At 46.2% G+C, this 15,556-nt stretch overlaps 1 protein-coding gene across 7 annotated transcripts in view; it reads left to right on the top strand.

Moving 5' to 3' along the window:
* Positions 1–15,556, top strand: part of GIT2 (GIT ArfGAP 2) — a 668,976-nt gene that overhangs the window by 227,565 nt on the left and 425,855 nt on the right. For all 7 annotated transcript variants that reach the window (XM_085633297.1, XM_085633301.1, XM_085633299.1 and 4 more), the window contains exon 7: positions 5,229–5,323. In XM_085633297.1, coding sequence (XP_085489423.1) covers positions 5,229–5,323 — 95 coding nt within the window. The remainder of the gene's footprint in view (positions 1–5,228; positions 5,324–15,556) is intronic.

Here is a 15,556-nt window from a genome sequence, read left to right as displayed (position 1 = left end):
CTGTACATAGAGCCTTTGGCTCAAGCCATAAGACTAGAAGAGTCAATTACTCCCTTCAGTGTTAACTTGTATAGCAGCAAGGTAGCCCTATATGCAGATGACCTACTCATATATACCAATAATCCTAGTGAGGCACTCCCCAGAGTAGAATTAATTATGGATGAGTATGGTGTCTTTTCAGGGTATCTTACCAACTCATCTAAAACGGAGGTGATGTGCTGGAACATCGAGAACTGGACTGGCCGTATTAGTAAGGAATTCAGTTATCTAGGGGTAACTATAGTGAGTAATTTAGATGATATTCCGAGGATTAATCTGAAGAAAGTGTCAAATGAGATCGATCATCTATTCTTAAGATGGAAGAACTTACCCCTAACTATATACGGAAGGGTTAACCTGGTAAAAATGGTAATCTTGTCTAAATTAACTTATCTATTTAGTACCATCCCTCTTAGTTTTTCTAATAAAGATATTAGTAAAATTCAAGGCAAGATTGGCAGCTTTATTTGGTCCAATAAAACCACGAGGCTCTCCTGGAAGAAGCTAAGGCGAAAACTCCTGAAGGGAGGCCTCGCTCTTCCCGATTTGTTTTTGTATTCCTATTCATTCCAATTTAAAAATGTTCGGACGCTACTTATCTCCCCGGGGGATTCAAACTGGGGGATGATTCTGAAGGAAATGGCTACTTTCGAAGGTGGAGGAAGGGGTTTCCTATACAAATTCGGAGCCCCGAGGTTCTTCAAAAAGGTGCGCTTGAAGATATTAAAAACAGCCCTAAATGGGTGGTATAAAATCAGGAAAATGTGGGGAATCTCTTATTATTCAGAGTTTGCTCCAATCTGGGATTCCCCTGGTATCCCCGCTTGCCTGAAAGATAGCCTTGCGAAACCCATAAAAGATGCAGATCTTACGATTTGGGCTGACCTAATTTCTTAAGAAGGTGTCCATCCTTGGGAGGTGTTAAAGTCCCGAATTGGTTGCTCTTTTTCAAAGTTTAAGTATCTCCAACTGGTTTCCTGGTTTGCCGCAGAGAGAGAGCATATAGGTGGAAATTGAGTCTCTTTTCCAAAATACAAATCTCATCAAAAAAGAGGCTGGCTTTTGGTACAAAAGTCTTTTGGAAAACGTTACAACTGAGTCTCCCCCACAACAGATGGTTTGGAACTTGTCAGCCCTGGACAATGTTGCAGAAGAGCTATACGAACCTTCATTGGCTATATTATACAAATCCATCAAACCTGCCTCGTTAAAAAAGAACCATTTTTATGTTATAAACCGGTTATATTACACCCCAAAGAAAATAGCCAAGTTTGCTCCCCTAGTTTCTGCAAAATGCCCAAGATGTGAATTCTCCCCGGCTGATGATTTACATATTTTTTTTTACTGTCTGAAATTAAGGCCCTTTTGGCAGCAAGTAGAATATGCTCTCCAAGCCATCTTCAAAGTTAAGATCAACTTGAGTCCCCTGTGGGAGGGCGGGTCGGATATACAGACGCGGAGGCTGAATATATTTTCCAAGTGAGAATGATTTATTGTCAGACAGGCCACTCTTTACTATGGGGGTTGGAAAGGTATCGGTTCTCGTTCCCGAAGAGGTACTGGGGTAACGCTGGCCGTCGTCTTCTTCCTCAAAGCTGGACCTCAAAGGTGTCTGCTTCGCTTCTTCGGCCGTGGTTGGTTCCTCCCGAAGGCTCATGGAAAGAAGAAACAGTGGGCCGTCAGTGTCAGGTTCACTTAGAATTAGGTGTTACTTTACCCGTCACCTCACCCGTGTTTCTATTTGGGTTGGTCCTGTTACTGGGAACACCGTGCCTCAGCTTTGTGGTGTAGGATGAGACCGACAGTAAGGGGTGTTTAGACCTCCTAAGTCACACAATAACCGGGATGATTCAGCTCACACGAAGAAAAGAAAAGAAAAACAGACCAAAAGGTCGTGTAGGGATTGGTATGTTTTGTGAGGAGGATTTTGTCCGGTTTCTCGAGATAAAAGATCCGCCAGACACCCTTGGTGCTCAGGGAAACCACGGAGAGGTGCTCAGGACAACAAAAGTGCAGGGAAGAACAAACTAACAGTGCCCTGGGGTCCCGCCCGTGCCAGTTCCGCCCTCCCCACCCTCAGTGTCCTCCCTCCGCCCCTCTACCCTACCGGCCTTTCCCCTGGAGTTTCGTCACTCACCCGGCCCCGCCGCAACTCTCCAGAGCTGCGGCCGCTCCACAGCCTCCTCCGGGGGACACCACCAGTCCTCGCTCCAGAACTCCTCCGGCTCCTCTGCCTCGATCTCGTCCTGGTCCGGTTCGCGGTCGTTCTGCTCCTCTTCTCTCTGCTCCACTCGCGTCGTCCTTCGGCTTCCTCCTGCTCCGCTCCGAGAGAACACGTCCTGGTTCAGGTCTCCTATGAGTGGTGGAGCTGGACTGCTTCCGGGGTTAGCCCCTCCCTCTTGCCACGTCAGGTCTGTCTGTAGGAAGAGAGGAGAGGGGGGTGTGGTAGACGGACGTTTCGGAACTGCGTCCCTAGACCTCCGCTGTCCCTCTGGCGCTTGCATTCCCCGTAAACCAGGTGAGAAAGGGGTTGGACATCGTGGCCCCGGCCCCACCTCCTCACATCCCCCGATAGTAATTTTTGGAATTGATAAGGACTTGATGGACTGGATGTCTGCAAAACAGAAAGGTCTGATTATGTATTTAATCCTTATAGCTAGAAGGGAGATATGCAGGCTATGGAAAGATCCATCACCCCCACTGTACGAAAAATGGCTGCGAACTTCTTTTAGTGCTGCCCGATTAGATCTTGGTCATTTGGATGGTCTGGAAACCAGCATGTGGTCACCTCTTTTAAGCTGGGGAAGAGATTTGAGATTGATTTAGTACCCCCAGGTCCTATGATTACACCTAGCTTCAAAAGAAGCTGACGTGGGTAGGTCTATAGCTAATGCAAAACGCAGATGCCAGGGGGAGCTCAGGACCATAGTTGGCTTACTGCTCTTTATTGCAGGTGCTATATGGTGAGATGAGGACAAAAAAAAATAATAATAATAATATTTACATATTGTGATAGGTATATAAACGGAGAACCTTAAATACCTAATCACATAATTTATACGAAAAGTATAGAATAATCTATATACATTTAACCATAAGTAATGTGTACATTTGTTAAGTAGACCTAAAGAATGTCTGTATATTTAAATCATAATTATTATACATAATCATAAAAAGAAATACACAGATCCAAATAAAACACATAATCAGATTATACATATTTACATACAGGGATATGCTGTACATTAGTGCTTGAGTATGTAGGAAAGAGCCAACTCTTAAGTAGACTTCTGCCGATAACTATATTATCTGTGAAGTTTATGTTTGGGGGGTAATGAGTTCCATAGTTTGGCAGCTTGAATAGAGAAGGATGTGCCACCTATGTTTTTTCTTGTATGGTGGGATTTTGATGTGAAGTGCCAATCTGGAGCGGAGGTTCCTTTGTTGAATGTATTTGGTAACTTTATTCCTGATCAAAAGCAGACCTGTTCCATGCATTGCTTTGTGGGTGATACAAAGCAGCTTGAATGTGGATCTTCTAGCAACCGGTAACCAATGTAGGGCCCTCAAGGCAGGGGAGATGTGGGCTTGTGGTTTTACATGTAGGAGTAGTCTGGCAGCATAGTTCTGAATCCGTTGTAGTCTTTTCATGGTTGATAGAGATGATCCGTGGTATAAGCCATTGGTGTAATCAAGTTTAGAACGTACAAGGGATAGTAGCTTGGACCTTGTATGGAAATCCCAGTTTGGGCAAGAGTTTTTATAGTAATGAAGCTTGAGCTTTCTAATTCACCCACTTGGACATTCATTGATAGCTTCGAGTCCATGGTACATCCAAGATTTCTTACTTCCTTAGATACTTTAGGAGGTAGTCCCAGATCGTCAAGCCAGGTACCGAGTAGGCTATAATTTTTCCATTCGTCACATGGTAGTGTTTTCATTTTGGAAACCTTCAGTTTGAGATGTCTCCAAGTCATCCACTGATCAACGACTTTGATCAGATTTTGGAGTTTCCAATGTCTTTGGGACTTTCCAGTTTAAGAATTATTTGTGTATTATCTCCATAGTTATAGCATGTGAGCTGAAATTCATTGATCGTTGCCGGTAATGACTTTATGTAGATGTTGAAAAGCATGGGTGAGCCTTGACGGGTCCCTCCTTTTGTGAACTACGGTGTGGAAGAGAAATGTTGAGTATACATGACATTAGTCCTGTTTTGAAGGTAAGATATGATCCAGTTGAGAGCAGTCTCCTCTGTGCCGGCTTCGTAGAACCTATGCATATCACTTCCGGTAGGGACCTATGACCCCCAGGAGCATCTCCTAGTGCTGGTAGCTCAACATGGCTGAAAATGGTCCATATCCAATCTTGCTTCTGAGGGGATGTTTAGCTTCGTAACTACGACAACCTTTGTAACCATCATAAGAACAGTAATTAATTAGTTATTTTTTAGACAAGCAGGACTTAGCTTTAGTTAGGGGAGTTTTTTGGGGTTTTTTTGGTATATAAATTGTGAGTTCTTTCTTGAATTTGTCGCTCTTCGTTTTTATGAAATCTATGCAGGTTGTGTTGGAGCATATACCTTTTGACGCCCTTTGCACTTTCCAGATATCTTATGAATAGGTGTCCCAGATTTCCATAGACGTCTCCAAACCACCAAACAGATTAGAAAAGCTGGCATATAGTAACTTTATTAAAGATGGTAATTCCTGAATAGTGTATCCCTCATCCCCTTTCCTGCTGTTCCCTTATAGACCCTTATTGTCTTCCACCTGCTTCTTGGAGGAGTCAAATTGAGAATTTCAGGCCTGCATACCTTGATCTTGAGTATTTTCAAATTCTCTTTCATGATTTCTTCTTGAACACTTCATATCTCCAATTACAAGTGGGGTCCAATGATCATTTTTAAAAGAGATGTACTTTTTTGTGTGGTTTTTTTTTTAAGCTTTTGTTTTGCACAGCAGCTACAACCCCTAAATTTTAGCATAGTATTTTTTAAAAAGCTTTACAAAAGCTGTAATAATACACTCATCTCATTTTATATATGTGAAACTTACAAGGACTAATGTAACAGGTGAGAAACATTTTAGTGTTGTGGATTTATATTCACCCTAGTGTACACTATGGATATATGTACACTTTTCAATTAATACCAATTCTTTTTATTTTTTTAAATTTTTATATTCCAGACAAGGAGGGCACAATGATTTGGCGGATCGCCTTGTTGAAATACAGCATGAGCTGACTGACAGATTAGCATTCTATTTATGTGGCAGGAAACCAGGTAACCTATGAGACATATCTTTTTGACAATAAACTTATCAAAATATTCTTAAACATCGGTTAGTTGTAATGTAGTTTGTCATTTATCTCTGTACATCAATAAAGCCAAATGTGCCTTCACCTTTCACCTGTAAATTTGTCCCTGCACCTGCCAGGGTTCTCAAGTTATCCAGTTCCATACATGAATTGCCTATCCAGTCCAAGGTGTTTTTGTTACATGCAGTGTTTTTTAAATGATTATTAAATCCGGGTACTTGTTCTACAATTCAAAGAAAATTTCTGGCATGAGTAAGATGTTCATGCATGGAACTGGGAAAAGTGAGACCTCTAACCTGCTTGTTTCCTAACTCCAGAAATAAAGGCTAAGATTTGCCACGGAATTGAGGTGGTATAGAAGGAGGACAATTGGTTATATAAGCGACTGTTTCTTCCCTAATAAAGATTAATAAAGCAGTTTGACTATTTTTGGTGTCTTGTGTAAAGTGTGAATGTATTTCTTCAGATGTCCTCTCATTACATGGAAGTTCATAGTCCACGCTACTGGATCTATTATGTCTGAAATGTTTTCGATTATCTGATATTCTTTTATAAAAGCTTTCCCTGCTATGACAGTTCATTGGATTCAATCACATCAGTTCTTTAAACCCAACATAGTAGGTTAAAAATAGGTTCTGTTTATCATCTTTTTACCTTGTTAATTTTCTCAATTATAATTTGTGTTGCAGGCTTTTTTCAGTAGGACTGTTATGACTTGTGCATCAAGATTTGTCTGCTTCCGTATTGAATTGGGTCATGTTTTCCAGTAAGCTGCTGTTATTAAATGTGAAATACACTTTTGGAAATTGCACAGAATGGCCCTATGTGCTCGGGCTGGATCTGTGGTCAACACATCAAACCATTATCTCCACTTATTGCAACATATCTTCCCCTTTTATCTTCTTCGAAGACCCATATATTTTTTTTTAAATAGGTCTTTATTGGCTTTTACATAAGAGTACAGACATGTAAATCGGAGCCCAAGTCAATACAAAGCATAGCAATTGGACCACATCAGAGTACATCTTCAATTCTTTTCCATTTCCACTGATAATACAGTACAAATCCTTGTAGATAATATCTGCACGTAATGAAAAAGCCATGTTCTGTCATGTATACATTTATCCTATTCTCAGTGGGTGTCAAGTTGTACACGATACTAAATTCTGACCTAATCCAATACTTTTTTATAGAGTTGTCTGATATAGTATGATTGTCTACTGCTCTACGCAACTGTTGCCAAGTGGGATTTGTAGCTGCAACCTCAAGCCTCTTCCTAGTTCTATAGACATAGTGGTTAAGCAAAAACAGACTGCATAAAGATAACTAAAACCAAGAAACAATGTTGTCCTGAGGGTCTAAGTTTTAAGAAGTTGAATTAGGAACCACTCTAATTAGAGTGGCTCTAGTGATAGCCAGTAAGTTCACTGCAATGCGCCGCGGGGGCAGGGAGAAAGGAGGACACCATAGTGTGTATTCCTCTCACTCCAATAGCATCTTATTAAGTAAATATATCACCTCAGGGGCAGTCTGCGATGTTCTCATTTCTCTGTGCCCTATCTGTATTGTCTATACTGGCGCAATCGTTTCGGCTATCCCAGGCTCCTAGCACCTTGGCCCAGAGTCCTGTCAATGGGCGATAGTGAACCCCTCGTGTGTTATCTCTAATCAGGGCTCTCTATTCAGCACTGGCCCATATGTCAACATCACTTTCCCAGGCTGCCACTGTCCGACTGGTCCCGGTTTTGACTTCAGTGCGATATGCTGCCTTTGCCAATATCAAGTCCAGGGCGACAAACCTAGTGCCAACATTTGGTGCCTAGGGTCTAGGGAACAGACGTAGGAAACAAACTTCTGCTGTGCAGGGAAGCAAGCGCAATATTACCCAATTAAGTGTGGCCACTACAGCATTCCAGAAATCCGGAAGTTTGGGACAGCTCCACGTCGTATGTGCAAATACAGCTTCTGCCTCCCCACATCTAGGACAAGCCTGCACACTACCTTCATACATAACCAGCTGTCTTTGGGGGGTTCGATAAGTCATGTGTATATAGTTTAATTTGAGTTTCTGGCTCTTATCTGCTCCCAGGCCATAATTCCCCAATCGTGTGCACCAGCCCTTGATAGTTCAAAAACTGGCCAGGGGGTAGGTCATATTGTAATAACTCATAACAATGGATAAGCTCACCTAGTTGGAAACATATGTGCACCGTAATGATGCTGGCTGCCATCCACTCTTATAATTGTTGTCTTGTAAATGGGAGAGAGCATCCCCATGCGGCAACCCTATCAGTGGCTGATCTGGATCATAAAGAGGGGTCTCAACAGGACTGTGGGAATTACTACTTTTGGATTGAGGAGGTTTGCCAGCAAAAACTCCTGGTTATCAACCAACCCAATAGGACCAAGCTTTTTAAGGCCCCTACCATCTAACCACTGTGCCAACCACTGAAGCTGGGTGGCCAGAAAGTATAACCCAAAATCAGGAGCAGCCAAGTCACCATATTCCAGGGCTCTCCAGAGTACCGCCAAAGAAACACCATTACGATCCCCATCCCAAATTAGGTCGCAAAGTAGGGTATCTAAGTGTTTGAACCAAGTTTGCAGTATCGCAAACTGGAGCTTAATTTCGAAATATGAACTTTGGGAGCATAACCATTTGGGATAAGGCGATGCGTGCCATCACTGGTAACCTGAGAGAGTGCCTGAATTGTATACTAGTCTTAATTGATCGTGCCACCGGTCCCAAATTACCTTCCTGGAGATAATCCAAGGCATGAAGCATCTAGATGCCCAAATATCTGAAGGACGTGGCGACCAAGTAAGTCTAATTGGCAGTTCAGCTAGCTGTGGCATCCCCGGCTTCATGGGGAAAAGATAAGACTTCTTTATTCGAAGGCCCGCCATTACTGAAAACTGATTTAATAACGCCGTTGCATGGGTAACCCCTAGGTGGCCATCAACTAAGTATAATAAGAAGTCATCCGCATATAAGGATATAATATGTTCTTCACCTTCCAGGATCACTCCATGCCTCGTGCCTCTCCATCAGAAAAAGCTCTGCCAAGGTCTCAATGGCCAAAGCAAACAAAAGGGTGATAATGGGCACCCTTGTCTAGTGCCACGGTGTACACCATATGAAGCGGAGATAACGCCACTTGTCTGAACCCTTGCCGTAAGATTGGTGTATGAAGACCCACCCATCTGATCCATCTCCTATCCCACCCTCTTCATGACCGCATATAGGAAATTCCCATCTTAAAGAATCAAAGGCCTTCTCCAGGTCAACTGACCTCACTAAAGCATCTCGGTAGAGGACAATATCCTGCTGGTTAAGAATATGATGCGGTCGGCAGACGTTCTCGGAGGTGGACCTATTTTAAATAAATCCATTTTGGTCTTCATGTATGAGGCCAGGCATTAATGGAAGCAAACTAATAGCTAGAATCTTACTGAGAATCTTAAAATCCACATTTAACATAGAAAGGGGGCAAAACTCGGAAGAATGTGCGGCAGATTATTTCGTTTTCGGAAGAGTGATCCCATGCGCATCCCTGAATGAAGTCAGCAAGGAACTCAAACGCAACGACTCCACATACGCCTCCAATATAGGGGCCAGAGCAGGTGCAAACGTTGAATAAAACTCTGCTTGTTATCTGTCCGGGCTAGGGGTCTTGCCAGCAGCCATCTCTTTTATGGTCAGTCGAATTTCTTATATCGTCACAGGCCCCCCAATTCCTCTGGCAGTACCGGATCAAGAGTTTGCAATGGCAGTGGAGCCAGAAAAGCCACAAACCTCTCCAGCAAAACCGCCCCCGGGTGATCATAAAGGGCTTTGTAGTATTTACAAAAGGTTGTGTTAATGCCCCCTGGTGAATAAAGTAGAGTCCCGTCGTCAAATAGGATCAGAGAAATGGGTGTACCCCTAGTTTCCGGGCATACCAACCATGCCAAGAGCCTGCACGATCGCCCCCACCCCTCATGTAAGATAGTCTTGCATGTCAAGACACCAAAGGCGTTCCAATGCACCTCTGTGAAATGTGTGAGTGGAGTTCTCAGAACCCAACGGATTACCCAGATCATGCAAACTGCTTTTTTAAGAGTAGAAAGCTTTCTAATGAGTACCCTTTTAACCCCAACAGTCTGTCCCATACAATGACCCCTCATTACCACTTTAAAAGCGTCCCATTCAAGAAGCTGGTTGGTAGCTGTGACCTGGTTAAATTGAAAGTATTCAGAGGTGGCCACCTGCAGAAAATCCCTAAAACATGCATCCTTTAGAAAGGATGGGTTATGGCGCCATGTCAGAGTCACTCTGGGTTCAGCAATGGGGCAAAACGTCAACAGCATTAGGCTATGATCCAACAGCGTGCACCCTAGATGCTTTGTATGAGTAACGTTCGGGCTAGTGCATGTCAAGCAAACAAACCTATCCAGACGTGTTTAGTCTATAAAGGTGTGAGTAGTAACAATAGTCTCTTATTTGCCCATGTTTCACCCTCCAGATATCCGTGAGACCCCAGTGTCCCATCAAGTCTCAGAAACCCTCTGAAGCTGTGGAAGCTAGCACCCTATGCAGAGGCGGTGTGGACCTATCCAGGTGAACATCCACCACACAGTTAAAGTCCTCCCCCCCCCCCCCCCTCCCCTAAAAGGAGATCCTCTGCTATGACAGAAGACATGGGTACAGATAGGGCCTGAGGAAAAGAGATCTGATCGACATTCGAGCGTATACACTCCCTAGACTAAACTCCCTTCCCAGCAGTCTACCCTTTACTCGCACATAACTGCCCTCTGGATCAATCATGGAGTGGGTGGCCTCAAAAGGGGTTCCTGCCCAAATCCACAACAATATCCACCGGAAATAAGCAGAATGAGAGGTTGCATAAAGTGGGCCAAGCCATCTACGTCGTAGGGAAGACAGCTTCTTCTGCAGTAAGATGGGTCTCCTGTAACTTCACAATTTGGGCTCTTCGGTGACACAACTATATGAATGCTATGCCGTTTGGATGCAGACCCCAACCCCCCTACATTCCAGTCGAATAAATGTATATTGCTATGAAGGTCCCTCAAATTTGACATCTGTGTGATAACTTCTTCCTCTCCACCTCCCAGCCCCCCTGTGTACCCCTCAGCAGCATCACGGGCAGTCCAGCTCCGGCAGGCCGTCCAAACCGGTGAAAAAAACCATTAAAGGAATGCCACCTACAGGTTCCTAGTAGGGGCAATCCGAGTGGGGGCAGGCAAGATAATGCAGAAAACCCAAGTATTCATCAGCCCATCCCTTAAAGTAGCTGAAAAAATTCCTCCGGGGGCCAAGGCCAGTAGTTCAATCTCGGGGCACCCCCGCAGCACTCATCCTACACACCACCCTTCCCAGTCCAGATAATGTAATAGCTCTATATGTCAAGGTTCAGACCAATATTCACACTGAAAGCATTAATAACAAATAAGCAAGACCTCAAATTATGTCCTCTACAGACTGTGGAGTTACCACTGGGAGCCCATTGCCTCCAAGGACCAAGCTCCCTGAGTCAGATGCCACTGAGAGATAATCTGATGAGGTATCTATGTCCGCCTCATTCTTTGGTGAAGATACAATTTCAGCTACAGCCACCAATACCACCTTGCACTCGTGTTCCGTTTGTGGGGAGGAGGGCCTCTTCAGAGTGAACCCCCTGGTGGGCTGTCTAAGTCCTCTCTTAGTTCTCTGCCTAGGGGCCCCGCCTTTCCCCCTGGCACCCCCAAGCGGCGCACCAGCTTTGTATGAGTCCAACCATGTCAGTGTTACAGAAGTATGTGTTGCCATCCAGCATAATGCGGAGTTTAGCCGGGAAGATCAATGAATACTGTGTGCCCTCATCACGGAGAGCTTTCTTGGCCTCTCCAAAGGACGCATGCTGCAGCTGCACCTAGGCGATAAAGTCTGGAAACACTAGTACCTTACTATTTTCACCTATAAATGTACCATTGGTGCAGGCTTGATCCAATGTGATGTCTCTGTCCCTATAGTGGAGTAGTCTCACTACTACCGGCCTAGGTGGTCTTGCACCAAAGGAGAGCACTGGCACTCGGTGGACTCTTTCGAGGGCAAATAATTTTGTGAGGTGTAATTGCTATAGTAAGCCAATTTTGTTGATAGGAGAACATGCCTGATCTTTCAACGCCGTCTGGTTCCCGTGTGCGTAACTCGCCCGTTTCTGGTAAGTCCTGGCGCCTGTCACCGTGGTCCTCGACCTCCCTGCCTCCTGTTGTAGGGGGTACTAGTTCTCGGACTTCTTCTGACTTGCGCCCCAAGGGTCTGCCCTCCCCTATCTGCCATTTCCTGGCACAGGTGCGACTCGGACCCAGATGGCGGCTTATGCCGCGGCCCTGCAGGCCTCCCTTGGGTCCCCTCCTCTCCCTGGGGTGCCATCGGACCCCATGCTGCGTGTGGGGTCTCCGGTGGCCTCGCCGGTGGGCCCCGGCGCCGACTGGGCCCCGTGCCTCTAGGAATGATGGAAATATGGCATCGACAGGGTGCGGCCTGGCTGGGTCCCCCTCTTCAGCCCATAGCACCCCTAACAGGCACATAGTCCTGTGGGGCTCCCTGTGGCGCTGCAGGTGGTTGCTGGTACTCGTAGCTCGTCTCCGAGTCCCCTTCGGCCCTCCGGACAGGCAGCTGTCACTTCGGAGGCCGAGCCGGCCCGGCACTGTAGACTTGCCTCCCCGCTCCGTCTCCGTTCCCTACTTCGGAGTCGGAGCCTGTTTTGGTTGAGGCAGAGTCGGTGACGGATGAGGCCAAGTCCGCGCCGGACGAGGCTGAGTCGGCGCCGGCCGATGACGCCCTGGCGCTGCCTCGACGCCGGATCATCGACTCCTCTCCGAAGGCCTCCGGAGGAAGTTTATCATCGCCCGACGTCCGTCGACGCCAGATTCGTCGTTGCTTCTTCTCCCCCTTGGAGTTTGTGGCTCCGGTGGATTCTCCGCCTCCTCAAGAGCCCCTCCAGGACCCTCATTCGTCCATGGGGCTTCCTACCTTTGGACAGTGGTCTGCTCCTCCTTTAATCTGACAATCCCCTTGAAGTGGGCGGCTCAGCTTACATCCCTCACCCAGGGATGAGTTACTGTCCCCTCCTCAGAGGGCTACCGAGGCTGATGTGGCATTTCTGAGGGTTGTTTCCATGGCCGCACGCATTCTGCGTATGCAGCCCCCTTCAGTTCCCCTACCTGTTGACCCCCTGTTGGAGGTTCTCCACCACGGTTCGGGGGATGTAGAGCTGCTTCTGCCTTTCAAAGCCTCCCTTTATGATGCCCTTCTGGGGACCTGGGCTCGGCCGGCGTCTGGTTATCCGGTGGCTCGTTCCATCATTCACCACCCTGCCCCGAACAATCTGGTTTTCTTGTTTGTTCATCTGGACTTTGAGGGGCTCGTTCTGCAGACTGCCTTTCCTTCTTTGCCTCCGCTGTTGCTTCCTCCCTCCCGGGAGTCTAGATGGCTGGAGTCGTGCGGTGGTAATATTTTTGCCTCCACTAGCACGGCTCTTCGCTCCCTCAGTACAGTGTGTGTGTTGACTCGGGCTGCTTCTGCCCTTTGGGACTCTGCCGAGTCTCTTCTCTCTTCAACCTCTAAGGGCGTTCGTGCTGACCTCCTCTGTCAAGTCCGTGACGGACGTGACCTGGCAGAATTTACTATCCGGTCGGCCCTGGATACCTCAGACTTCTCAGGCCGGGCTATGGCTGGTTCTGTTTCACTACGATTACATGCTTTGTTGTGTGATGGTTTCTTCCCGGAGAATATTCAGTAGCCCCTTGTTGACCTGCCTTTTGATGGGGTCCTTTTGTTTAATACCCACGCCGACTCGGCGATTCAGCGACTCCTTGCGGGCTTTCGCCCCCCATCATAGGCCTGTACTTGGCAGGTCTCAGGTCGTCCTATCCTGGGGTGGTTACCCCCCTCTTTCTTTTTGCAACTTTCATTCAGCATCCACAAGTTGGTCTGTGCGTTTTAGGCTGACAGTAAGCCGACTGTGGCGGTGTTCCACAGGTCGTTCGTATCTTGACCTCTGACTGTGGTTTACCCTAAGAGGTGTTCCTCTGTTTTTTCTTAGGGGCGTGATATACTCCAAGTGGGGTACCTTAATGCTATTGTGTAGCTCTGCTCCACGCCAGGCGGGCGTGGAGGTCCCTTTGGGCTCCCCCGACTCCTGGCAAAATCGGCAAAATCTGGTGCGCCTGGTGATTTATGTCCACCAAAAATCATGGCTCTCCTCTCTCCCAGCTGCGCTCCGAAAATTCTCAAAACGTTTAACTGTTCGATTCAATCGGGTATTATTCCTTCTGTCTGTAAAGAAGCTTTTGTATGACCTATCCTGAAAAAACTTACAGCCGACCCTCAAGTGCTTAGCAACTACAGACCTATATCTTTGCTACCCCTGTTGAGTAAGCAATTGGAAACCATAATAAATAGGCAACTAAGCTCCTATCTTGAGTCCAATAAAATCTTAGACCCCTCACAATCTGGATTTCGTCCAGGTTTCAGGGCTGAGACCGCTATCCTGGAAGTTACTGACTCCGTGAGGCAGGTAATGGATGCTGAGGGATCAGTGGTTCTGATCCTCCTAGATCTCTCCGCGGCATTCGATACCATCTCACATCTACTGCTCGTGGAGAGACTACATTCATGTGGCATCCCAGGCTCAGCCCTAAAATGGCTGGAAAATTTTCTATCAGATAGATGGCAAACCATAATGTTAGGACCGTATCTGTCTCAGAAATCATGTTTAGACAAGGGCTTACCTCAGGGCTCCTGTCTAAGTCCTACACTTTTTAATGTTTATATGGCCCCTCTGGCCAAAATTGTCTAAACCGTTTGGGTTCGAAATAATTTCTTACGCTGATGATACTCAGCTGATGTTGCCAATCGGTTCTAATGTAGAAGATGAGAAAATTTGATTCTTGGCAGGTATGTGCGCCATCTCAAATTGGATTTCGGAGAACTGCCTCCAGCTGAATGCTAGCAAAACCGAGCTTATGCTTATTTGCTAAAGCCTCAACCATCCGGACGGACGACTGGTGGCCTGGTCAGCTGGGAACGACCCCCATTCCAACTCAATCCGTAAAAAATCTTGGATTAAAATTGGACCAGACCCTTACTATGAAGGATCACATTGCAACTACTATCAGCTCCTGTTATTAGTCTATGCTTTCTACGTAAGATACTCTCCTATCTGCCTATAAAACATCAGAGAACCGTGGTGCAGGCAATGGTAATGAGTCGCCCGGACTATGGGAACGCGTTGTTGGCGGAAGTGGGTGAGACATTGCTTGGCAAATTACAGGTGATTCAAAACACCGCGGCAAGGATGATTTTAAATCGCCCCCCAGGCTCTTCTTCAGCCCCTTTATTGAGAGAGTTTCACTGGTTACCAGTGAAGAAACAATCCTTTTTTAAGATCTGCTGCCTTACCTTTAATGCTTTGAATGGTAAGGGCCCTCTCTACCTGCAAAAGAAATTTACAAAACAGATGTCGGGTTGTAATCTTAGATCCAACTCGTTAGCTCTTCTAAAGGTCCCCCGAATCCGTCTAAGTCGCACTGGGGGTAGAGCCTTCTCGTACCTTCCCCTCGGTACTGGAATCAGCTCCCCATGGCCCTTCGAAAATGCACTTCGTACATTGTTTTTAGGAAACAACTAAAAACCTTTTTGTTTTAAATACATTCATTAAATGTTACCGATTTCTTCCTCGTTTTTCACTAGGTAAGCGCCGAGATGCCCTTGGGGGAGTCGTGCGCTATAGAAGTGTGCTTAACATAACATAACTGGCGCTTTCCGTGTTGTGCCTTCTGGCACTACCTCCCACATGCCACAGGTCTTGCCCTGCTTGCGCCTGGTGTGTGTGTCTCTTGCTCCCCTTCTACAGGTTTTTTCCTTGTTACTAACTCTTTTCCGTGTGTTTCAACACGCTTCTTCCAAGGCTCCCGCCCTGCCACCGGTGCATTAGGTGGGTTCCTGCTATAGCGCTCGCAGCAGCGTTGGTCTTGTGGCTCACCCTTTCTATATATACCCGCATGTTCCTGACCACTGGGTACCCTTTTTATACGCCTCCACCTATCTTCGCTCTGCGAGGTCTGGTCCTTTATCCCCGTTTTTCGAGGAGCAGTTGGGTGCCTTGTCATCAGGTTTGCCATCGTTCTGCACGGCAGCGTTTTCCTTTGC

The sequence above is a fragment of the Triturus cristatus genome, chromosome 11 (assembly GCF_964204655.1).
Source record: "Triturus cristatus chromosome 11, aTriCri1.1, whole genome shotgun sequence".
Lineage (NCBI taxonomy): Eukaryota > Metazoa > Chordata > Amphibia > Caudata > Salamandridae > Triturus > Triturus cristatus.
This window is presented reverse-complemented; position numbering and strand designations above follow the sequence as displayed.